Below are 25,015 nucleotides of genomic sequence, written 5' to 3' on the forward strand. Positions count from 1 at the left end.
GTGATCTCTTGTGCTGTAGTGGATGTCTCTGCTGGGGGCAAGGCGGGCTGCGGGCTTGTTTCAAAAGGAGAAGTGGTCACAAGAGCAGCTGAGGCAGTCTCCGGCAGGCTTGCAGTGGCTGCAGGTGTTGTGCCAAGAGCTGGGGTGTGGAGAGGTGGAGATGTGGATGGCTCTCTTGTCACAGAAGTGAGTTCAGGTCTTTCCTCAAATGGTGATGTGGCCTGTGTGGCAGTACTGGCTTTCCCTTCTGTGCGGGAGATGGCCTCAGGTCTGGTCCCAGCTGGTGAAGTGCTCAGAAGGGCAGCTGTTGATGTCTCCTTTAGAGAAGGAGGGATCGGAGTTGTTGCTTCAAATGGCGAGGTGGCTGCAAGGATCGCTGTGGTTGTGTCTGCCACTGTAGAAGTGGCAGCAGTGGTCTCTGGTGGTAAAGTGGTCCCAAGAGTAGCCCTAGAGGAGCCTGCTGCGCTGGTAGTTGCTCCAGCAGTTGACTGCAATGGAGAAATGGGCATAGTAGCAGTTGTGGATGTCTCTGTTGTGCTAGGGGTTCCCGCACCCTTTGTCGCAAAGGATGTTGTGGTGTCCAGAGCTGTTTTGGTCATGCCTGCAGAGGTGGCCTCAGCTCTTGTTTCAAAGGGTGAAGTAGTCACAAGAACAGCTTTGGATGCCTCACTAATAGGAGAAGTAAAAGTGGCCGTAAACTCAACTTCTGAAGTGGTCTCATGCACAGACCCTGACGTGCCTGCTGTAGTTAGAGTGGCTGTAGCCCTTGTCAATGGAGAAGTAGTTTCTGGAGGAGCTGTGGATGTCTCTGCCCTGGTGGAAGTAGCTAGAGGTGGTGCAGCTGTTTCTGTTTTGAATGAAGTGGCAGCAGATACTTCAACAGCTGAAGTGGTTTTAAGTGCAGATGACGGTGCCCCTGTTATTGTAGACAGAAGTTCAGTTGCTGTCCCAAATGGTGAAGTGTTCAGAAGAGCAGCTGTTGATGTCTCCCTGACAGGAGGAGGGTTGGGAGTCACTGTTGCAAATGGTGAGCTGTTTGCAAGGGACTCTATGGATGTCCCGGTTAGAGCAGAAGTGGCTGCAGCGTTCTCCAGTGGTGAACTGGTTGGAGGAGCAGCTGAGGAGGTCCCAGGAGTGCTGGAAGTGGTGGCAGAAGTTGATTCAAATGGAGGATTAGGCATAGAAGCAGTTACGGAGGTCTCTGCTGTGCTGGAGGTTCCTGCAGTGGTTGTCTCAAAGGGTGTAGAGATGTTAGGAGCATTTTTGGTCGTGCCTGCAGTGCTGGAGGTGGCCTCAGCTCTTGTCTCAAATGGTAAAGTAGTCACAAGAGCAGCTTTAGGTGTCTCATACTTAGGAGAGGTGACAGCAGATGTGATTGCAACTTGTGAAGTGCTCTCAGGCACAGCTACAGATGTGCCCATTGTAGTAAGGATGGAAGTGGGTTTTGTTGCCCAAGAAGAAGTATTTTCTGGAGAAGCAGAGGGTACCTCTGTGTTGGCCAATGTAGCTGGAGGTGGTGTGACTGTTTCTGTTTTCATCAAAGTGGTAGCAGTTGCCTCAAATGCTGATGTTGCTTTAAGCAGAGATGTGGACATCCCTGCTAGTGTAGAAGGGATTTCGCTTGCTGACTCAAATGGTGAAGTGTTCAAAAGAGCAGCAGTCGATGTCTCCCTTACAGGAGGAGGGAGGGCAGTTGGTATTTCAAGTGGTAACGTGGTTGCAAGGGAAGCTATGGATGTCTGTGTTACTGTAGAAGTGGCTGCAGAGGTCTGCAATGGTGAACTGGTCGGAGGCACAACTGAGGACATCCCTGACATGCTAGAAGCAGTGGCAGCAGTTGTATCAAATGGGGACGTGGGCCTAGAAGCAGCTGAGGATGTCCCTGCTGTGCGGGAGATGGTTTGGGGGCTTGTTTCAAAAAGTGTAGTGGTCACAAGAGTAGCTGAGGATGTGTCTGGTGTGCTCATAGTGACTAAAGGTGTCATCTCAAATGTTGGGGTATTGGATGGTGGAGATGTGGGTGGCTCTCTCACCACAGATGTGAATTTAACTCTTTCCTCAAGTGGTGTGGTGGTCTCTCGGGCAGTACTGGGTGAGGTGTTCCCTGTTCCTGTCCTAAGTAGTGAAGTATTCAGAAGAGTAGATGTCGAAGCCTCCTTTAGTGTAGGTGGGAAGACAGTTGTCGTCTTAAATGCTGAAGTGGTTGGAAGGGAAGCAGTGGTTGTCTCTGTTAGAGTAGAAGTGGCCACAGTGGTCTTTAAAGGTGAAGTGGTCACAGGAGTGGTGGAGAACGTACCTGGTGTTCTCAAAGAGGCAGCAGGTGTTGACTGCAATGGGGAAGTAGGCTTAGGAGGAAATGTATATCCCCCTATTGTGCTGAAGGATCCTATAGCTGTTGTCCCAAAGGAAGAAGTGGTCTCAGGAGAAGCTTTGGCTATTCCTGCAGAGGTAGAGGTGACCTCAGGTATAGTTTCAAATGGTGAAGCAGTCATAAGAGTAGATTTGGGTGCCTCGCTATTAGGAGCTATGGATGTTTCTGCATTGGTCAGAGTGGTTAGCAGTGGTGTGGCCGCTTCACTTTTAGTTGAAAAGGCAACATCAAAAGTTGAAGTGGTTTCATGTGGAGATGCGAATGTCCTTGCTATTGCAGAAGAGAGTTTGGCTGCTGTCTCAAGTGGTGAAGTGTTGAGAAGAGTAGCTGTGGATGCCTTCCCTATATCAGGATGGACGGCAGATGTTTGAAATGCTGGGGTGGTTGTAGGAGACACTGTGGATGTCTCTGCCACTGTAGATGCCATGGATAAAGTGGTCACAGCAGTTGCCATTGCAGAGTCTGCTGTGCTGGAAGAGGCTGCAGGAGTTGATTCAAATGGGGGAATGGGAGCCGAAGCAACTCCGGATGTCCCTGCCGTGCTCAAGGTTCCCGCAGCTGGAGTCTCAAATGGTGTTGTGATCTCTTGTGCAGTAGTGGATGTCTCTGCTGGGGGTAAGGCGGGCTGCGGGCTTGTTCCAAAAGGAGAAGTGGTCACAAGAGCAGCTGAGGCGGTCTCCGGCAGGCTTGCAGTGGCTGCAGGAGTTGTGCCAAGAGCTGGGGTGTGGAGAGGTGGAGATGTGGATGGCTCTCTTGTCACAGAAGTGAGTTCAGGTCTTTCCTCAAGTGGTGATGTGGCCTGTGTGGCAGTACTGGCTTTCCCTTCTGTGCGGGAGATGGCCTCAGGTCTGGTCCCAGCTGGTGAAGTGCTCAGAAGGGCAGCTGTTGATGTCTCTTTTAGAGGAGGAGGGATCGGAGTTGTTGCTTCAAATGGCGAGGTGAGTGCAAGGATTGCTGTGGTTGTGTCTGTCACTGTAGAAGTGGCAGCAGTGGTCGCTGATAGTAAAGTGGTCCCAAGAGTAGCCCTAGAGTAGCCTGCTGCGCTGGTAGTTGCTCCAGCAGTTGACTGCAATGGAGAAATGGGCATAGTAGCAGTTGCGGATGTCTCTGTTGTGTTAGAGGTTCCTGCACCCATTGTCTCATGGGGCGTAGTGGTGCCAGGAGCAGCTTTGGTCGTGCTTCCAGGGTGAGAGGTAGCCTCAGCTCTTGTCACCAAGTGGGAAGTAGTCACAAGAGCAGCATTAGGTGTCCCGCCATTAGGAGAAGTGATAGTAGGTGTGACATCAACTTCTGAAGTAGTCCCAGGCCTAGCTCTGGATGGGCCTGCTGTAGTTAGGGTGGTTGTAGCTACTGCTGTCAATGGAGAAGTAGTTTCTGGAGGAGCTGTGGATGTGTCTGCCCTGGTGGGAGTAGCTAGAGGTGGTACGGCTGTTTCTGTTTTGATTGAAGGGGCAGCAGATACCTCAAATGCTGAAGTGGTTTTAAGTGGTGATGAGGATGACCCTGGTATTGTAGAAAGGAGTTCGGTGGCTGTCGCAAATGGTGAAGTGTTCAAACGAGCAGCTGTTGATGTCTCCCTTACAGAAGGAGGGTTGGGAGTCACTGTTTCAAATGGTGAACTTATTGCAGGGGACTCTGTGGTTGTCCCTGTCATAGCAGAAGTGACTGCAGAGCTCTCCACTGGTGAAGTTGTTTGGGGAGCAGCTGAGGAGGTCCCAAAAGTGCTGGGAGTGCCAGCAGAATTGGATGCAAATGGATAATTGGGCACAGAAGCAGTTGTGGAGGCCTCCCCTGTCCTGGAGACTCCTGCACTGGTTGTCTCAGAAGACATGGATATATCAGGAGGACTTTTGGTCATGCCTGCAGTGCTGGAGGTGGCCCCAGCTCTTGTCTTAAATGGTAAAGTAGTCACAAGAGCAGCTTTAGAGGTCTCATATTTAGGAGAGGTGACAGCAGATGGGATTGCAACTTGTGAAGTGCTCTTAGGCACGGCTCTCAATGTGCCTGTTCCAATAAGGATGGATGTGGGCTTTGTTGCCCATGGAGAAGTGGTTTCTGGAGAAGCAGAGGGTGCCTCTGTGTTGGTCGAAGTCGCTGGAGGTGGTGTGGCTTTTTCTGTTTTAATTGAAGTGGCAGCAGTTCCCGCAAATGATGCAGTGGATTTCAGTGGAGATGTCAACATCCCTGGTAGTGTAGAGGGGTTTCTGCTTGCTGATTCAAATGGTGAAGTGCTGAGAAGAGTAGCTGTTGATGTCTGCATTACAGGAGGAGGGATGGTGGTTGTTGTTTCCAATGGTGAGGGGGTTGCAAGGGACTCTGTGGTTGTCCCGGTTGTAGCAGAAGTGGCTGCAGAGGTCTGCAATGGTGACGTGGGTGGAGGAGCAGCTGACAACATCTCTGATGTGCTAAAAGCAGGAGTTGATTCAAGCGGAGACATGGGCATTGAAGCAGCTGGGGATGTACCTATTGTGTGGGAGGTGGTTTGAGGGCTTGTTTCAAAAAGTGTAGTCGTCACAAGAGTAGCTGAGGATATATCCGGCACTCTAACCGTCACTGAAAGTGTCGTAGCAAATGCTGGGGTGTTGGGAGGTAGAGATGGGGGTGACTCTCTTGCCACAGAAGTGAATTCAACTCTTTCCTCAAGTGGTGCAGTGGTCTCTCGGGCAGTACCAGGTGAGGTGTTCTCCGTTCTTGTCTCAAATAGTGACGTATTCAGAAGAGCAGGGGTCGATGCCTCCTTTATGGTAGGTGGGAGAACAGTTGTCATCTTAAATGTTGAAGTGGTTGCAAGGGAAGCAGTAGTTTGGTCTGGTGGAGTAGAAGTGGCCGCAGTGGTCTCTAAAGGTGAAGTTGCCACAGGAGAGGATGGTGCGGTCCATGGTCCCAAGGAGGCTGCAGGAGTGAACTGCGATGGGGAAGTGGGCTTAGGAGGAGTTGTGTATGCCCCTGTCATGCTGGAGGTTCCTACAGCTGAGGTCCTAAAGGGGGAGGTTGTCTCAGGAGCAGCTTTGGTTATGTCTGAAAAGCTGGGGGTGACCTCGGGTATTGTTTCAAATGGTGAAGCAGTCATAGAAGCAGCTTTAGGTGTCTCACTCTTAGGAGCCGAGGATGTTTCTGCATTGGTCAAAAAGGTGAGCAGTGGTGTGGTTGTTTCTCTTTTACTCAAAGTGGCAGCAGTTCCCTCAAATGCTGAAGTGGTTTCATGGGTAGATGTGGATATTCCTGGTATTATAGAAGGGAGTTCAGTTGCTGTCTCAAGTGGTGAAGTGTTGAGAAGAGTAGCTGTGGATGCCTTCCCTATATCAGGACGGACGGCAGATGTTTGAAATGCTGGGGTGGTTGTAGGAGACACTGTGGATGTCTCTGCCACTGTAGATGCCATGGATAAAGTGGTCACAGCAGTTGCCATTGCAGAGCCTGCTGTGCTGGAAGAGGCTGCAGGAGTTGATTCAAATGGGAGACTGGGAGCCGAAGCAACTCTGGATGTCCCTGCTGTGCTCGAGGTTCCTGCAGCTGGAGTCTCAAATGGTGAAGTGATCTCTTGTGCAGTAGTGGATGTCTCTGCTGGGGGCAAGGTGGGCTGCGGGCTTGTTCTGAAAGGAGAAGTGGTCACAAGAGCAGCTGAGGCGGTCTCCGGTGGACTAGCAGTGGCTGCAGGTGTTGTGCCAAGAGCTGGGAGGGTGGAGATGGTGGATGGCTCTCTTGTCACAGAAGTGAGTCCAGGTCTTTCCTCAAGTGGTGATGTGGCCTGTGGGGCAGTACTGGCTTTCCCTTCTGTGCGGGAGATGGCCTCAGATCTTGTCCCAGCTGGTGAAGTGCTCAGAAGGGCAGCTGTTGATGTCTCCTTTAGAGGAGGAGGGATCGGAGTTGTTGCTTCAAATGGCGAGGTGGCTGCAAGGATCGCTGTGGTTGTGTCTGCCACTGTAGAAGTGGCAGCAGTGGTCTCTGGTGGTAAAGTGGTCCCAAGAATAGCCCTAGAGGAACCTGCTGCGCTGGTAGTTGCTCCAGCAGTTGACTGCAATGGAGAAATGGGCATAGTAGCAGTTGTGGATGTCTCTGTTGTGTTAGAGGTTCCTGCACCCATTGTCTCATGGGGCGTAGTGGTGCCAGGAGCAGCTTTGGTCGTGCTTCCAGGGTGAGAGGTAGCCTCAGCTCTCGTCACCAAGGGGGAAGTAGTCACAAGAGCACCATTAGGTGTCCCACCATTAGGAGAAGTGATAGTAGGTGTGACATCAACTTCTGAAGTAGTCTCAGGCCTAGCTCTGGATGGGCCTGCTGTAGTTAGGGTGGTTGTAGCTACTGTTGTCAATGGAGAAGTAGTTTCTGGAGGAGCTGTGGATGTGTCTGCCCTGGTGGAAGTAGCTAGAGGTGGTACGGCTGTTTCTGTTTTGATTGAAGGGGCAGCAGATACCTCAAATGCTGAAGTGGTTTTAAATGGTGATGTGGATGACCCTGGTATTGTAGAAAGGAGTTCAGTGGCTGTCTGAAAAGGAGCAGCTGTTGATGTCTCCCTTACAAGAGGAGGGATGGAAGTCACTGTTGCAAATCGTGAGGTGGTTGCAAGGGACTCTGTGGTTGTCCCTGTCATAACAGAAGTGGCTGCAGAGTTCTCCAGTGGTGACGTGGTTGGGAGAGCAGTTGAGGTGGTCCCAGAAGTGTTGGAAGTGGGGGTAGAAGTTGATTCAAATGGAGATTTAGGCGTAGAAGCAGTTACGGAGGCCTCTGCTGTGCTGGAGGTCCCTGTAGTGGTTTTCTCAAAAGGCATGGATATATCTGGAGTGTTTTTGGTCATGCCTGAAGTGCTGGAGGTGGCCTCGGCTCTTGTTTCAAATGGTAAAGTAGTCACAGGGGCACCTTTAAACGTCTCATATTTAGGAGAGGTGACAGCAGATGTGACTGCAACTTCTGAAGTGCTCTCAGCCACAATTCTGGATGTGCCTTGTGTAATAAGGATGGATGTAGGCTTTGTTGCCCATGGAGAAATAGTTTCTGGAGAAGCAGAGGGTGCCTCTGTGTTGGTCAAAGTTGCTGGAGGTGGTGTGACGGCCTCTGTTTTAATCAAAGTCATAGCAGGTACCTTATATGTTGCAGTGGATTTAAGTGGAGATGTGGACATCCCTGGTATTGTAGAAGGGATATTACTTGCCTGCTCCAATGGTGAAGTGTTCAGAAGAACACCCGTTGATGTCTGCCTTACAGAAGGAGGGATTGGGGTTCTTGTTTCAAATGGTGACATGGTTGCAAGGGAAGCGATGGATGCTTGTATTTCTGTAGAAGTGGCTGCCATGTTCTGTAGGGGTGAAGTGCTCAAAGGAGCAGCTGGGAATGTCCCTGACATGCTAGAAGAGGGGACAGAAGTTGATTCAGATGGAGACATGGGCCTAGAAGCAGCTGGGGATGTCCTTGCTATGTGGGAGGTGGTTTGAGGACTTGTTTCAAAAAGTGCAGCGGTCACAGGAGTAACTGAGGATGTCTCTGGTGTGCTCACAGTGGCTGGAGGTATTGTGCCAAATGCTGCTGTGTTGGGAGGTGAAGATGGGGATGGCTGTCTTACCACAGAAGTGGATTCATCTCTTTCCTCATGGGATGCAGTGATCTCTCGGTCAGTACTGGGTGTGGTACGCTCAGTTCGTGTCTTAAATAGTGAAGTATTCAGAATAGTAGGTGTCAACGTCTCCTTTATCGTGAGTGAGAGAACAGTTGTCTTAAACAGTGAAGTGGTTGCAAGGAAAGCAGCGGTCGTCTCTGTTAGGGTAGATTTGGCCACAGTGGTGTTGAAAGGTAAGGTGGCCACAGGAGTGGTGGAAGAGGTCCCTGGTGTTCTCAAAGCGGCTCCAAGAGTTGACTGCGATGGGGAAGTGGGATTAAGATGAGTTGTGTATTCCCCTGCTGTGCTGGATATTCCTGAAGGTGTTGTCCCAAAGGAGGAGACGGTCTCCAGAGCAGCTTTGGTTATGCCTGTAGAGCTAGAGGTGACCTCTGGGATTGTTTCAAATGGTGACACAGTCATAAGAGCAGCTTTAGGCGTCTCACTCTTAGGAGGTGCGGTTGTTTCTGCATTGGTCCATGTGGTCAGCAGTGGTGCGGCTGTTTCTGTTTTCATGGAAGTGACAGCAGTTCCCTCAAATGTTGAAGTGGTTTTAAGGGGAGAGGTGGATGCCTCTGGTATTGTAGGAGGGGGTTTGGTTGCCATTTCAAATGGTGAAGTGCTCAGAAGAGCCACTGTTGATGCCTTTCCTGGAGAAGGAAGGATGGCAGTTGTTTCAAACAGTGACATGGTTGCAAGAGAAGCTGCAGCTGTCTCTGCTGGAGGAGAAGTGGTTGCCGTGTTCTCCAAAGGCCAAGTGGCTTGCTTTGCTAATGGAGTGGCCTTTTCTGTTGAAATTGTTCCCAGTGCATTTGAGGATCTATCTTTTGGGCTATATGTGGTTGTAGTGGGTTTCTCTTGTGTGGTAGATGAAGTAGTTGTAGTTGTAGCTGTATAATGTGAGGTTGTCACAAGAGCACCTGTAGTGGTCTGAGCTATGGTAGGGGTGGTTACAGCTGTTTTCTCAAATGGTGATGTGGTGGGAAAGCCAGTTTTGTCTGTCTCTTGTGCAGTCCTGGTGGTAAATGCTGCCACATGCTCAAGTGGAGAATTTGTCAAAGGAGAGGAAGCGGATGTAACCATACCGGTGGTTACTTTTGGAGAACTGGTTTGTGGAAGAACCGTGGTTCTTTCTGTTGCATTACTGGTGACCATTTTTGTACTGGACTGAGTGGCATTTGTGTATGACCCTGACCCTACTGTCACAACCAAGGCTTCTGTAGTCTTAGCAGGGGAAGAGGCCATAGATCCTGCAGTGGTAGGAGCCAGAACAGTCTCAACCGTGGATGTTATCGCAACAGTCGGTTCAGAGATGTCAGCTTTTGTAGAGGTGACAAAAGCTGTCATCTCTGATGGTGAGATAACAGGGGGGGACACTATGTTTTTCTCTGCTGTCGAAATACTCACTAGTCCTGAGGTCTCAGTTAGAGAAGAGAACAGAAGAGAAGTGGATGTCTCTGCTAAAGCAGAAGTGGATGTAGTTGTGCTTTCAGCGGGGGGAGTGGTCTCCCGTGTGGGGGTCTCTGCTAATGTTGTGGTTGCCTCGTTGTTTGGAATCACAGGAGGGGCTACTTTCGTGGTGCTCGTCACAACTGTACTTTTAGTGGCTGTAGCTGTGGGAGTAGTTTTTGTTGGTGTAACAGTGTTCTCTTCTCTCACGAGGATAACAGTATTCTTATACATGACTTCTGTGTAAGCAAAATGAAAGTGCATCCATAGTTTTCATTAACTTAAAGCCCCTCTCACATTGCGGGGCTTCACATGTTTAAAGTACTTCATTACTTCACGTTTAAAGTACTAAATTACTCCATTTTAATTAAAGAATCTTTTAATTGTTTCTGCTTCACTGAGTCCAAAGAATCCACGCTCTATCAGCTGTCCCAGCGTACTGCTGTACAAAAGCATATTAGATATCTTGCATTGAGGCTCTGGAGCACACGCCTGATGCTAGATCAGAGCATGCTTCAAAAAAAGCAAATGTTTGTTTCTAACAAGAGCATTTGAATAGCATCTACTTTTTTTTTTTCTTAGAAGTCTATCCTTTTGGTGTTTTAAAGGAAAAGTGTTGCATCAACCTTTTCCTGGACTATGTTTGCAAAGTCATCGTAACACTTCTTACCTGCTTGATTTTCCCCAAGAGACTTAGAGGCTTTATCAACAACAAAGTACATTCATTTGAAGTGGCCAGTTGCTTCAAATAATGAGCTATTTTGCCCCAGTCACACGAACACAACAATAAAAAGCATTGCAGCCAACCGTCATGATCAAAACTTCTTTCTTAAATGAGGTAGTCTTAATGTTGTAGCCAGGAATTATGCAAGAGGCAAAGAATGATATCTTTTATTGAACCAACTACATAGTTAAGAAAGTGTCTCTAACTCTATCCCAACTATGCAGTTGGTCCAATAAAAGATATCACCCTAAGAAATCCTTGGTTAAATAATGGAGCAAACACTGGTTTGGTTAGTTCTTTAACTACTACACAGAGAAATGGAGAGTTGAAAGAGCAAACGTAAGTACACATTCCTTAATATTTTCCTAAAATCTGGGATTAAAAAAAATGCCAGGCAACAGTAGAAAAAAAACATTAAGTGTAGCAAAGAACATTTTCTAGTAACAGTATATATAAGAAAAAAATGATGTTCCTACCTGTAACTACAGCTGCACTGGTCTTCTCTTCAGCTGTTGTAGTTATTGGGGTAGAGGATGACCCATGTGTCAAGGTGTATAAGGCAGGACTAGAAGTATGCTCCATTGAAGAAGGCTGTGAAGGTGTATTCTGTGGAATAAAAGTTGTGCTATGTGTTGGGGAAGTGGTGGGGATGGCAAAAGTGGTTGTCCTCAGGTGCATAGCAGAACTGGTCATTGTAGAGGATGGCACAGTGGTTGGGGTTTCTTGGACAGATGCAGACGTTCGTGCCACAGAAGGGGTGAAGGCAGCCGTACTTGGCAAGCCTGAAGTGGGAGAAGGAACAGGTGTACTAGACTGCAGTGACAGAGTAGTGCTAGCCTGTCTGGTTGTTTGAGCTCCGGTTGTGGTCTGCAGGGAAGTTGGGGAGGTGGCAGGTGCTGAGCTCTGTGATGAGGAAGTGCTAGGAAGAGGAACCATGCTTGTCCCCTGCTGCACTGTGGTACTGGCTGGGCTTGAGGAAGGACCCAGAGTGGATGTTTCTTGAGCACGTGCAGATGTCACCAAGGTTGTGGTAGTTGGAAGTGCTGTCGTCTGTGGTGGTGAAGCGCCCGGACTTGTTTCCATGGTAATGTGTGGTGTCAAAGTGGAACTGGAGAACATGGCTGTGGTTGGCCCGGTTGTGGTCTCCGGTACAGTGGGAGATGGGGTTTCAGCAGGAGTTGTGGATTGTGGAGGAGATGTGGAGGTCTCTGTTGCAGTGTATGATGTGGTTTCAGCCAGAGTTGTGGATTGTGGAGGAGATGTGGAGGTCTCTGGTGCAGTGGGAGATGGGGTTTGAGCAGGAGTTGTGGATTGTGGAGGAGATGTGGAGGTCTCTGGTGCAGTGGAGGTTGTGGCAGCTGTGCTATGTGTTGGGGAAGTGGTGGGGATGACAAAAGTGGTTGTCCTCATGTGTGTAGAAGAACTGGTAATTGCGGAGGATGGCACAGTGGTTGTGGGTTCTTGGACAGTTGCGGAGGTTTGTGCCATGGAAGGGCTGGGGACGGCTGTACTTGGCAGGACTGAAGTGAAAGAAGCAGGTGTACTTGTCTGCGGTGACAAAGCGGTGCTAGCCCGTGTGGTGGTTTGCACTCCGCTTGTGGTCTCCAGGGAGGCGGTGGAGGTGGCAGGTGTTGTGCTCTGTGAAGGGGAAGTACTCGGAAGAGGAGCCATGATTGTCCCTTCCTGAGCTGTGGTACGGGCTGGGCTTGAGGAAGGACCCAGCGTGGATCTTTCTGGAGCACGTGTGGATGTCACCAAGGTTGTGGTGGTTGGAAGTGGTGTCGTCTGTGGTGCTGAAGTGCCCGGACTTGTCTCCATGGTCGTGTGTGGTGTCAAAGTGGAGCTGGAGAATGTGGCTGTGGTTGGCCCGGTTGTGGTCCCTGGTGGAGTGGGAGATGGGGTTTGAGCAGGACTTGTGCTTTGTTGAGGAGATGTGGAGGTCTCTGGTGCAGTGGAGGTGGTGGCAGCTGTGCTATGTGTAGGGGAAGTGGTGGGAATGACAAAAGTGGTTGTCATGATGTGTGTAGAAGAACTGGTCGTTGTGGAGGATGGCACAGTGGTTCGGGATTCTTGCACAGATGCGGAGGTTTCTGCCATGGAAGGGCTGGGAACGGCTGTACTCGGCAGGACTGAAGTGGAAGAAGGAGCAGGTGTACTTGTCTGTGGTGACAAAGCGGTGCTAGCCTGTGTGGTGGTTTGCACTCCGCTTGTGGTCTCCAGGGAGGCGGTGGAGGTGGCAGGTGCTGTGCTCTGTGATGGGGAAGTACTAGGAAGCGGAGCCGTGGTTGTCCCTCGCTGAGCTGTGGTACCAGCTGGGCTTGAGGAAGGACCCAGCGTTGATGTTTCTGGAGCACGTGCAGATGTCACCAAGGTTGTGGCGGTTGGAAGTACTGTTGTCTGTGGTGGTGAAGTGCTCGGGCTTGTCTCCATGGTAGTGTGTGGTGTCACAGTGGAGCTGGAGAACATTGCTGTGGTTGGGCCAGTTGTGGGCTCTGGTGCAGTGGGAGATGGGGTTTGAGCAGGAGTTGTCGATTCTGGAAGAGATGTGGAGGTCTCTGTTGCAGTGGACGTGGTGGCAGCTGTGCTCTGTGTTGGGGAAGTACTGGGAAGAGGAGCCGTGGTTGTCCCTTGCTGAGCTGTGGTAATGGCTGGGCTTGAGGCAGGACCAAGCGTGGATGTTTCTGGAGCACGTGCAGATGTCACCAAGGTTGTGGCGGTTGGAAATGCTGACGCCTGTGGTGGTGAGGCGTCTGGACTTGTCTCCATGGTGGTGTGTGATGTCAAAGTGGAGCTGGAGAACGTGGCTTTAGTTGGCCCGGTTGTGGTCTGTGGTGCAGTGGGAGACGGGGTTTGAGCAGGACTTGTGCTTTGTTGAGGAGATGTGGAGGTCTCTGGTGCAGTGGAGGTTGTGGTAGCTGTGCTATGTGTTGGGGAAGTGGTGGGGATGACAGAAGTGGTTGTCATGATGTGTGTAGAAGAACTGGTCGTTGTGGAGGATTGCACAGTGGTTGGGGGTTCTTGGACAATTGCGGAGGTTTGTGCCGTGGAAGGGCTGGGGACGGCTGTACGTGGCAGGACTGAAGTGGAAGAAGGAGGTGTACTTGTCTGCAGTGACAAAGCGGTGCTAGCCCGTGTGGTGGTTGGCAATGCGCTTGTGGCCTCCAGGGAGGCGGTGGAGGTGGCAGGTGTTGTGCTCTGTGAAGGGGAAGTACTCGGAAGAGGAGCCATGGTTGTCCCCTGCTGAGCTGTGGTACCGGTTGGGCTTGAGGAAGGACCCAGCGTGGATCTTTCTGGAGCAAGTGTGGATGTCACCAAGGTTGTGGTGGTTGGAAGTGGTGTCGTCTGTGGTGCTGAAGTGCCTGGACTTGTCTTTATGGTCGTGTGCAGTGTCACAGTGGAGCTGGAGAACGTGGCTGTGGTTGGCCCGGTTCTGGTCTCTGGTGCAGTGGGAGATGAGGTTTGAGCAGGACTTGTGGATTGTGGGCGAGATGTGGAGGTCTCTGGTGCAGTGGAGGTGGTGGCAGCTGTGCTCTGTGTTGGGGAAGTGGTGGGGATGACAAAAGTGGTTGCCATCATTTGTGTAGAAGAACTGGTCGTTGTGGAGGATGGCACAGCGGTCGGGGATTCTGGGACAGATGCGGAGGTTTGTGCTGTGGAAGGGCTGAGGACGGCTGTACTGTGCAGGGCTGAAGTGGACAAAAAAGCAGGTGTACTTGACTGCGGTGACAAAGTGGTGCTAGCCCTTGTAGTGGTTTGCACTCCGCTTGTTGTCTCCTGGGAGGCGATGGAGGTGGCAGATGTTGTGCTCTGTGATGGGGAAGTACTAGGAAGAGGAGCCGTAGTTATCCCTTGCTGAGCTCTGGTACCAGCTGGGCTTGAGGCAGGACCCAGCGTGGATGTTTCCGGAGCACGTGCAGATGTCACCAAGGTTGTGGAAGTTGGAAATGCTGTCGTCTGTAGTGGTGAGGTGTCTGGACTTGTCTCCATGGTGGTGTGTGATGTCAAAGTGGAGCTGGAGAACGTGGCTGTAGTTGGCCTGGTTGTGGTCTGTAGTGCAGTGGGAGATGGGGTTTGAGCAGGAGTTGTGGATTGTGGAGGAGATGTGGAGGTCTCTGGTGCAGTGGCAGATGGGGTGTGAGCAGGAATTGTGGATAGTGCAGGAGATGTGGAGGTCTCTGGTGCACTGTGAGGTGGGGTTTGAGCATGAGTCGTGGATTGTGGAGGAGATGTGGAGGTCTCCGTTGCAGTGGGAGAAGCGCTGGGGATGGCTGTACTCGGCAGGGCTGAAGTGGAAGAAGAAGCAGGTGTACTAGACTGCAGTGACAGGGTGGTGCTAGCCCGGGTGGTTGTTTCGAGTCCGGTTGTGGTCTGCAGGGAAGGTGGGGAGGTGGCAGTTACTGTGCTCAGTGATGGGGAAGTCCTAGGAAGAGGAGCCGTGGTTGTCCCTTGCTGCACTGTGGTACTGGCTGGCCTGGAGGAAGGACCCGGAGTGGATGTTTCCGGACCACGTGTGGATGTCATCAAGGTGGTGGTGCTTGTAAGTTCTGCTGTCTGTTGAACTGAAGTGCCTGCAGTTGTCTTCATGGTCGTGTGTGGTGTCAAAGTGGAGCTGGATAATGTGGCTGTGGTTGGCCTGGCTGTGGTCTCTGGAGCAGTGGGAGATGGGGTTTGAGTAGGACTTGTGGATTGTGGAGGAGATGTGGAGGTCTCTGGTGCAGTGGGAGATGGGGTTTGAGCCGGAGTTGTGGATTGTGGAGGTGACATGGACGTCTCTGTTGCAGTGGATGATGTGGTTTGAGCCGGAGTTGTGGATTGTCGAGGTGATGTGGAGGTCTCTGGGGCAGTGGGAGATGGGGTTTGAGCCGGAGTTGTGGATTGTGGAGGTGACATGGACGTCTCTGTTGCAGTGGATGATGTGGTTTCAGCCAGAGTTGTGGATTGTGCAGGAGATGTGGAGGTCTCCGGTGCAGCGGGAGATGGGGTGTGAACAGGAGTTGTGGATTCTGCAGGAAATGTGGAGGTCTCTGGTGCAATGGGAGATGGGGTTTTAGCCGGAGTTGTGGATTGTCCATGAGATGTGGAGGTCTCTCGTGCAGTGGGAGATGTGGTTTGAGCCAGAGTTGTGGATGGTGGAGAAGATGTGGCGGTCTCTGGTGCAGTGGGAGACGTGGTTTGAGCCAGAGTTGTGGATGGTGGAGAAGATGTGGAGGTCTCTCGTGCAGTGGGAGACGTCGTTTGAGCCAGAGTTGTGGATGGTGGAGAAGATGTGGAGGTCTCTGTTGCAGTGTATGATGTGGTTTCAGCCAGAGTTGTGGATTGTGGAGGAGATGTGGAGGTCTCTGGTGCAGTGGAGGTGGTGGCAGCTGTGCTATGTGTAGGGGAAGTGGTGGGAATGACAAAAGTGGTTGTCATGATGTGTGTAGAAGAACTGGTCGTTGTGGAGGACGGCACAGTGGTTCGGGATTCTTGCACAGATGCGGAGGTTTCTGCCATGGAAGGGCTGGGAACGGCTGTACTCGGCAGGACTGAAGTGGAAGAAGGAGCAGGTGTACTTGTCTGCGGTGACAAAGCGGTGCTAGCCCGTGTGGTGGTTTGCACTCCGCTTGTGGTCTCCAGGGAGGCGGTGGAGGTGGCAGGTGCTGTGCTCTGTGATGGGGAAGTACTAGGAAGAGGAGCCGTGGTTGTCCCTTGCTGAGCTGTGGTACCAGCTGGGCTTGAGGAAGGACCCAGCGTTGATGTTTCTGGAGCACGTGCAGATGTCACCAAGGTTGTGGCGGTTGGAAGTACTGTTGCCTGTGGTGGTGAAGTGCTCGGGCTTGTCTCCATCTTGGTGTGTGGTGTCACAGTGGATCTGGAGAATATTGTTGTGGTCGGGCCAGTTGTGGGCTCTGGTGCAGTGGGAGATGGGGTTTGAGCAGGAGTTGTCGATTCTGGAAGAGATGTGGAGGTCTCTGTTGCAGTGGACGTGGTGGCAGCTGTGCTCTGTGTTGGGGAAGTACTAGGAAGAGGAGCCGTGGTTGTCCCTTGCTGAGCTGTGGTAACGGCTGGGCTTGAGGCAGGACCAAGCGTGGATGTTTCTGGAGCACGTGCAGATGTCACCAAGGTTGTGGCGGTTGGAAATGCTGTCGCCTGTGGTGGTGAGGTGTCTGGACTTGTCTCCATGGTGGTGTGTGATGTCAAAGTGGAGCTGGAGAACGTGGCTTTAGTTGTCCCGGTTGTGGTCTGTGGTGCAGTGGGAGACGGGGTTTGAGCAGGAGTTGTGGATTGTGGACGAGATTTGGAGGTCTCTGGTGCAGTGGAGGTTGTGGCAGCTGTGCTATGTGTTGGGGAAGTGGTGGGGATGACAGAAGTGGTTGTCATGATGTGTGTAGAAGAACTGGTCGTTGTGAAGGATGGCACAGTGGTTGGGGGTTCTTGGACAGTTGCGGAGGTTTGTGCCATGGAAGGGCTGGGGACGGCTGTACGTGGCAGGACTGAAGTGGAAGAAGGAGGTGTACTTGTCTGCAGTGACAAAGCGGTGCTAGCCCGTGTGGTGGTTTGCAGTGCGCTTGTGGCCTCCAGGGAGGCGGTGGAGGTGGCAGGTGTTGTGCTCTGTGAAGGGGAAGTACTCGGAAGAGGAGCCATGGTTGTCCCCTGCTGAGCTGTGGTACCAGCTGGGCTTGAGGAAGGACCCAGCGTGGATCTTTCTGGAGCAAGTGTGGATGTCACCAAGGTTGTGGTGGTTGGAAGTGGTGTCGTCTGTGGTGCTGAAGTGCCTGGACTTGTCTTTATGGTCGTGTGCAGTGTCACAGTGGAGCTGGAGAACGTGGCTGTGGTTGGCCCGGTTCTGGTCTCTGGTGCAGTGGGAGATGAGGTTTGAGCAGGACTTGTGGATTGTGGGCGAGATGTGGAGGTCTCTGGTGCAGTGGAGGTGGTGGCAGCTGTGCTCTGTGTTGGGGAAGTGGTGGGGATGACAAAAGTGGTTGCCATCATTTGTGTAGAAGAACTGGTCGTTGTGGAGGATGGCACAGTGGTTGGGGATTCTGGGACAGATGCGGAGGTTTGTGCTGTGGAAGGGCTGAGGACGGCTGTACTGTGCAGGGCTGAAGTGGACAAAAAAGCAGGTGTACTTGTCTGCGGTGACAAAGTGGTGCTAGCCCTTGTAGTGGTTTGCACTCCGCTTGTTGTCTCCTGGGAGGCGATGGAGGTGGCAGATGTTGTGCTCTGTGATGGGGAAGTACTAGGAAGAGGAGCCGTAGTTATCCCTTGCTGAGCTCTGGTACCAGCTGGGCTTGAGGCAGGACCCAGCGTGGATGTTTCAGGAGCACGTGCAGATGTCACCAAGGTTGTGGCAGTTGGGAATGCTGTCATCTGTAGTGGTGAGGTGTCTGGACTTGTCTCCATGGTGGTGTGTGATGTCAAAGTGGAGCTGGAGAACGTGGCTGTAGTTGGCCCGGTTGTGGTCTGTAGTGCAGTGGGAGATGGGGTTTGAGCAGGAGTTGTGGATTGTGGAGGAGATGTGGAGGTCTCTGGTGCAGTGGCAGATGGGGTTTGAGCAGGAGTTGTGGATTGTGGAGGAGATGTGTAGGTCTCTGGTGCCCTGGGAGATGGGGTTTCAGCCGGAGTTGTGGATTGTGGAGGAGATGTGGAGGTCTCTGGTGCAGTGGGAGGTGGGGTTTGAGCATGAGTCGTGGATTGTGGAGGAGATGTGGAGGTCTCCGTTGCAGTGGGAGAAGCGCTGGGGATGGCTGTACTCGGCAGGGCTGAAGTGGAAGAAGAAGCAGGTGTACTAGACTGCAGTGACAGGGTGGTGCTAGCCCGGGTGGTTGTTTCAAGTCCGGTTGTGGTCTGCAGGGAAGGTGGGGAGGTGGCAGTTACTGTGCTCAGTGATGGGGAAGTCCTAGGAAGAGGAGCCGTGGTTGTCCCTTGCTGCACTGTGGTACTGGCTGGCCTGGAGGAAGGACCCGGAGTGGATGTTTCCGGACCACGTGTGGATGTCATCAAGGTGGTGGTGCTTGTAAGTTCTGCTGTCTGTTGAACTGAAGTGCCTGCAGTTGTCTTCATGGTCGTGTGTGGTGTCAAAGTGGAGCTGGATAATGTGGCTGTGGTTGGCCTGGCTGTGGTCTCTGGAGCAGTGGGAGATGGGGTTTGAGTAGGACTTGTGGATTGTGGAGGTGATGTGGACGTCTCTGTTGTAGTGGGAGATGGGGTTTGAGGAGGACTTGTGGATTGTGGAGGAGATGTGGAGGTCTCTGGTGCAGTGGGAGATGGGGTTTTAGCCGGGGTTCTGGATTGTGGAGGTGACGTGGAGGTCTCTGGTGCAGTGGGAGATGAGGTTTTAGCCAGGGTTGTGGATTGTGGAGGTGACGTGGAGGTCTCTGGTGCAGTGGGAGATGGGGTTTTAGCCGGGGTTGTGGATTGTGGAGCAGATGTGGAGGTCTCTGGTGCAGTGGGAGATGGGGTTTTAGCCAGGGTTGTGGATTGTGGAGCAGATGTGGAGGTCTCTGGTGCACTAGGAGATGTGGTTTTAGCTGGAGTTGTGGATTGTCCAGGAGATGTGGAGGTCTCTGGTGCAGTGGGAGTTGATGTTTCAGCCGGAGTTGTGGATTGTGGAGGAGATGTGGAGGTCTCTGGTGCAGTGGAGGTGGTGGCAGCTGTGCTATGTGTAGGGGAATTGGTGGTGATGACAGAAGTGGTTGTCATCATGTGTGTAGAAGAACTGGTCTTTGTGGAGGATGGCACAGTTGTTGGGGATTCTTGGAGAGATGCAGAGTTTAGTGCCATAGGAGGGCTGGGCACGGCTGTTCTCGGCAGGGCTGAAGTGGAAGAAGAAGCAGGTGTACTAGACTGCAGTGACAGGGTGGTGCTAGCCCGGGTGGTTGTTTCGAGTCCGGTTGTGTTATGCAGGGAAGCTGGGGAGGTGGCAGTTACTGTGCTCAGTGATGGGGAAGTCCTAGGAAGAGGAGCCGTGGTTGTCCCTTGCTGCACTGTGGTACTGGCTGGCCTGGAGGAAGGACCCGGAGTGGATGTTTCCGGACCACGTGTGGATGTCATCAAGGTGGTGGTGCTTATAAGTTCTGCTGTCTGTTGAACTGAAGTGCCTGGAGTTGTCTCCATGGTCGTGTGTGGTGTCAAAGTGGAACTGGATAATGCGGCTGTGGTTGGCCTGTCTGTGGTCTGTGGAACAGTGGGAGATGGGGTTTGAGTAGGAATTGTGGATTGTGGAGGTGATGTGGACGTCTCTGTTGTAGTGGGAGATGGGGTTTGAGGAGGACTTGTAGATTGTGGAGGAGATATGGAGGTCTCTGGTGCAGTGGGAGATGGGGTGTGAGCCAGTGTTGTGGATTGTGGAGGTGACGTGGAGGTCTCTGGTGCAGTGGGAGATGGGGTGTGAGCCAGTGTTGTGGATTGTGGAGGTGACGTGGAGGTCTCTGGTGCAGTGGGAGATGGGGTTTGAGCAGGAGTTGTGGATTGTGGAGAAGATGTGGAGATCTCTGGTGCAGTGTGAGATGGGGTTGCAGCCGGAGTTGTGGATTGTGGAGGAGATGTGGAGGTCTCCGGTGTAGTGGGAGATGGGGTTAGAGCCGGAGTTGTGGATTGTCGAGGTGATGTGGAGGTCTGTGGTGCAGTGGATGATGTGGTTTCAGCCAGAGATGTGGAGGTCTCTGGTGCAGTAGGAGATGGGGTTTGAGATGGAGTTGTGGATTGTCGAGGTGATGTGGAGGTCTCTGTTGCAGTGGGAGATGTGGTTTCAGCCAGAGTTGTGGATTGTGGAGGAGATGTGGAGGTCCTTGGTGCAGTGGGAGATGGGGTTTGAGCAGGAGTTGTGGATTGTGGAGAAGATGTGGAGATCTCTGGTGCAGTGTGAGATGGGGTTGCAGCCGGAGTTGTGGATTGTGGAGGAGATGTGGAGGTCTCCGGTGTAGTGGGAGATGGGGTTAGAGCCGGAGTTGTGGATTGTCGAGGTGATGTGGAGGTCTGTGGTGCAGTGGATGATGTGGTTTCAGCCAGAGATGTGGAGGTCTCTGGTGCAGTAGGAGATGGGGTTTGAGCTGGAGTTGTGGATTGTCGAGGTGATGTGGAGGTCTCTGTTGCAGTGGGAGATGTGGTTTCAGCCAGAGTTGTGGATTGTGGAGAAGATGTGGATGTCTCTGGTGCAGTGGGAGATGGGGTTTGAGCAGAAGTTGTGGATTGTGCAGGAGACGTGGAGGTCTCTGGTGTAGTGGCAGATGGGTTTTGAGCAGGAGTTGTGGATTGTCGAGGTGATGTCGAGGTCTCTGGTGCAGTGGGAGTCATGGTTTGAGCAGGAGTTGTGGATTGTGGAGGAGATGTGGAGGTCTCTGTTGCTGTGGGAGATGTGGTTTCAGCCAGAGTTGTGGATTGTGGAGGAGATGTGGTGGTCTCTGGTGCAGTGGGAGATGTGGTTTCAGCCAGAGTTGTGGATTGTGGAGGAGATGTGGAGGTCTCTGGTGCAGTGGGAGACGGGGTTTGAGCAGGAGTTGTGGATTGTGGAGGAGATGTGGAGGTCTCTGTTGCAGTGGGAGATGTGGTTTCATCCAGAGTTGTGGATTGTGGAGGAGATGTGGAGGTCTCTGGTGCAGTGGCAGATGGGGTTTGAGCAGGAGTTGTGGATTGTGGAGATGTGGAGGTCTCTGGTGAAGTGGGAGATGTGGTTTGAGCAGGAGTTGTGGATTGTGGAGAAGATGTGGAGGTCTCTGGTGCAGTGGGAGATGGGGTTTGAGCAGGACTTGTGGACTGTGGGCGAGATGTGGAGGTCTCTGGTGCAGTGGAGGTGGTGGCAGCTGTGCTCTGTGTTGGGGAAGTGGTGGGGATGACAAAAGTGGTTGCCATCATTTGTGTAGAAGAGCTGGTCGTTGTGGAGGATGGCACAGTGGTCGGGGATTCTGGGACAGATGCGGAGGTTTGTGCTGTGGAAGGGCTGAGGACGGCTATACTGTGCAAGGCTGAAGTGGACAAAAAAGCAGGTGTACTTGTCTGCGGTGACAAAGTGGTGCTAGCCCTTGTAGTGGTTTGCACTCCGCTTGTTGTCTCCTGGGAGGCGATGGAGGTGGCAGATGTTGTGCTCTGTGATGGGGAAGTACTAGGAAGAGGAGCCGTAGTTATCCCTTGCTGAGCTCTGGTACTAGCTGGGCTTGAGGCAGGACCCAGCGTGGATGTTTCTGGAGCACGTGCAGATGTCACCAAGGTTGTGGCAGTTGGAAATGCTGTCGTCTGTAGTGGTGAGGTGTCTGGACTTGTCTCCATGGTGGTGTGTGATGTCAAAGTGGAGCTGGAGAACGTGGCTGTAGTTGGCCCGGTTGTGGTCTGTAGTGCAGTGGGAGATGGGGTTTGAGCAGGAGTTGTGTATTGTGGAGGTGATGTGGAGGTCTCTGGTGCAGTGGGAGATGGGGTTTGAGCAGGAGTTGTGGATTGTGGAGGAGATGTGGAGGTCTCTGGTGCAGTGGCAGATGGGGTTTGAGCAGGAGTTGTGGATTGTGGAGGAGATGTGGAGGTCTCTGGTGCAGTGGGAGATGGGGTGTGAGCAGGAGTTGTGGATAGTGCAGGAGATGTGGAGGTCTCTGGTGCACTGGGAGGTGGGGTTTGAGCAGGAGTTGTGGATTGTGGAGGAGATGTAGAGGTCTCCGTTGCAGTGGGAGAAGCGCTGGGGATGGCTGTACTCGGCAGGGCTAAAGTGGAAGAAGAAGCAGGTGTACTAGACTGCAGTGACAGGGTGGTGCTAGCCCGGGTGGTTGTTTCGAGTCCGGTTGTGGTCTGCAGGGAAGGTGGGGAGGTGGCAGTTACTGTGCTCAGTGATGGGGAAGTCCTAGGAAGAGGAGCCGTGGTTGTCCCTTGCTGCACTGTGGTACTGGCTGGCCTGGAGGAAGGACCCGGAGTGGATGTTTCCGGACCACGTGTGGATGTCATCAAGGTGGTGGTGCTTGTAAGTTCTGCTGTCTGTTGAACTGAAGTGCCTGGAGTTGTCTCCATGGTCGTGTGTGGTGTCAAAGTGGAGCTGGATAATGCGGCTGTGGTTGGCCTGTCTGTGGTCTCTGAAACAGTGGGAGATGGGGTTTGGGGAGGACTTGTAGATTGTGGAGGAGATGTGGAGGTCTCTGGTGCAGTGGGAGATGGGGTGTGAGCCGGAGTTGTGAATTGTGGAGGTGACGTGGACGTCTCTGTTGCAGTGGATGATGTGGTTTCAGCCGGAGTTGTGGATTGTGCAGGAGATGTGGAGGTCTCTGGTGCAGTGTGAGATGGGGTTTGAGCCGGAGTTGTGGATTGTCGAGGTGATGTGGAGGTCTCTGGGGCAGTGGGAGTCATGGTTTGACCAGGAGTTGTGGATTGTCGAGGTGACGTGGAGGTCTCTGTTGCAGTGGGAGATGTGGTTTCAGCCGGAGTTGTGGATTGTCCAGGAGATGTGGAGGTCTCCGGTGCAGCGGGAGATGGGGTGTGAACAGGAGTTGTGGATTCTGCAGGAAATGTGGAGGTCTCTGGTGCTTTGGGAGATGGGGTTTGAGCCGGAGTTGTGGATGGTGGAGGCGATGTGAAGGTCTCTGGTGCAGTGGGAGATTGTGTTTGTGCAGGAGTTCTGGATTGTGGAGAAGATGTGGAGGTCTCTGTTGCAGTGTATGATGTGGTTTCAGCCGGAGTTGTGGATTGTGGAGGAGATGTGGAGGTCTCTGGTGCAGTGGGAGATGGGGTTTCAGCCAGAGTTGTGGATTGTCGAGGTGACGTGGAGGTCTCTGTTTCAGTGGGAGATGGGGTTTTAGCCAGTGTTGTGGATTGTGCAGGAGATGTGGAGATCTCTGGTGCAGTTGGAGATGAGGTTTGAGCCGGAATTATGGATTGTCGAGGTGATGTGGAGGTCTCTGGTGCAGTGGGAGTCATGGTTTGAGCAGGAGTTGTGGATTGTCGAGGTGACGTGGAGGTCTCTGGTGCAGTGGGAGATGGGGTTTGAGCAGGAGTTGTGTATTGTGGAGGAGATGTGGAGGTCTCTGGTGCAGTTGGAGATGGGGTTTGAGTAGGAGTTGTGGATTGTGGACTAGATGTGGAGGTCTCTGGTGCAGCGGGAGATGTGGTTTCAGCCGGAGTTGTGGATTGTGGAGGAGATGTGGAGGTCTCTGCTGCAGTGGGAGATGTGGTTTGAGCAGGAGTTGTGGATTGTGGAGAAGATGTGGAGGTCTCTGGTGCAGTGGGAGATGGGGTTTGAGCCACAGTTGTGGATTGTCGAGGTGACGTGGAGGTCTCTGTTGCAGTGGGGGATGTGGTTTCAGCCAGAGTTGTGGATTGTGGAGATGTTGAGGTCTCCGGTGCAGTGGGAGATTCGGTGTGAGCAGGAGTTGTGGATTGTCGAGGTGACGTGGAGGTCACTGGTGCAGTGGGAGATGGGGTTTGAGCAGGAGTTGTGTATTGTGGAGGAGATGTGGAGGTCTCTGGTGCAGTGGGAAATGGGGTTTGAGCAGGAGTTGTGGATTGTGGAGGAGATGTGGAGTTCTCTGGTGCAGTGGGAGATGGGGTTTGAGGAGGATTTCTGGATTGTGCAGGAGATGTGGAGGTCTCTGGTGCAGTGGGAGATGGGGTTTGAGCTGGAATTGTGGATTGTCGAGGTGATGTGGAGGTCTCTGGTGCAGTGGGAGTCATGGTTTGAGCAGGAGTTTTGGATTGTCGAGGTGACGTGGAGGTCTCTGTTGCATTGGGAGATGTGGTTTCAGCCGGAGTTGTGGATTGTCCAGGAGATGTGGAGGTCTCTCGTGCAGTGGGAGACATGGTTTGAGCCAGAGTTGTGGATGGTGGAGAAGATGTGGAGGTCTCTGTTGTAGTGGGAGATGTGGTTTCAGCCAGAGTTGTGGATTGTGGAGGAGATGTGGAGGTCTCTGGTGCAGTGGGAGATGGGGTTTGAGCAGGAGTTGTGGATTGTGGAGGAGATGTGGAGGTCTCTGGTGCAGCGGGAGATGTGGTTTCAGCCGGAGTTGTGGATTGTGGAGGAGATGTGGAGATCTCTGGTGCAATGGGAGATGTGGTTTCAGCCGGAGTTGTGGATGGTGGAGGCGGTGTTGAGGTTTCTGGTGCAGTGGGAGATGTGGTTTGAGCAGGAGTTGTGGATTGTGGAGAAGATGTGGAGGTCTCTGTTGCAGTGGGAGATGGGGTTTTAGCCAGTGTTGTGGATTGTGCAGGAGATGTGGAGATCTCTGGTGCAGTTGGAGATGAGGTTTGAGCCGGAGTTATGGATTGTCGAGGTGATGTGGAGGTCTCTGGTGCAGTGGGAGTCATGGTTTGAGCAGGAGTTGTGGATTGTCGAGGTGATGTGGAGGTCCCTCGTGCAGTGGGAGATGGGGTTTGAGCAGGAGTTGTGGATTGTGGAGAAGATGTGGAGGTCTCTGGTGCAGTGGGAGATGGGGTTTGAGCTGGAGTTGTGGATTGTCGAGGTGATGTGGAGGTCTCTGGAGCAGTGGGAGATGGGGTTTGAGCTGGAGTTGTGGATTGTCGAGGTGATGTGGAGGTCTCTGGTGCAGTGGGAGTCATGGTTTGAGCAGGAGTTGTGGATGGTGGAGAAGATGTGGAGGTCTCTGTTGCAGTGGGAGATGTGGTTTCAGCCAGAGTTGTGGATTGTGGAGGAGATGTGGAGGTCTCTGGTGCAGTGGGAGATGGGGTTTGAGCAGGAGTTGTGGATTGTGGAGGAGATGTGGAGGTCTCTGGTGCAGTGGAGGTTGTGGCAGCTGTGCTATGTGTTGGGGAAGTGGTGGGGATGACAAAAGTGGTTGTCCTCATGTGTGTAGAAGAACTGGTCATTGCGGAGGATGGCACAGTGGTTGGGGGTTCTTGGACAGTTGCGGAGGTTTGTGCTATGGAAGGGCTGGGAACGGCTGTACTCGGCAGGACTGAAGTGGAAGAAGGAGCAGGTGTA

The 25,015-nt window shown here is 52.5% G+C and overlaps 3 protein-coding genes across 3 annotated transcripts in view; 1 reads left to right on the forward strand and 2 right to left on the reverse strand.

Annotated features, from left to right (window-relative positions):
- The window catches only part of LOC102569169 (uncharacterized), a 233,301-nt gene that overhangs the window by 95,210 nt on the left and 113,076 nt on the right, over positions 1–25,015 (forward strand). The window lies entirely within an intron of this gene.
- On the reverse strand, positions 937–19,795 carry LOC132246595 (mucin-17-like). Its single transcript, XM_059719917.1, has 4 exons — positions 14,981–19,795; positions 10,608–14,935; positions 1,086–9,646; positions 937–990 (listed from the first exon to the last, which is right to left on the reverse strand). The coding sequence occupies exons 1-4, from the start codon at positions 19,225–19,227 to the stop codon at positions 937–939; spliced, it is 17,190 nt and encodes a 5,729-aa protein (XP_059575900.1). The 5' UTR covers positions 19,228–19,795.
- Positions 19,810–25,003, reverse strand: LOC132246596 (mucin-2-like; the record flags this gene model as incomplete). The annotated part of the gene is made up of 1 exon (XM_059719918.1): positions 19,810–25,003. A coding segment is annotated over exon 1 (5,091 nt), but the record flags the coding sequence as incomplete, so codon positions are not given.

This window comes from Alligator mississippiensis, chromosome 16 (genome assembly GCF_030867095.1).
Source record: "Alligator mississippiensis isolate rAllMis1 chromosome 16, rAllMis1, whole genome shotgun sequence".
NCBI classification, from domain to species: domain Eukaryota; kingdom Metazoa; phylum Chordata; order Crocodylia; family Alligatoridae; genus Alligator; species Alligator mississippiensis.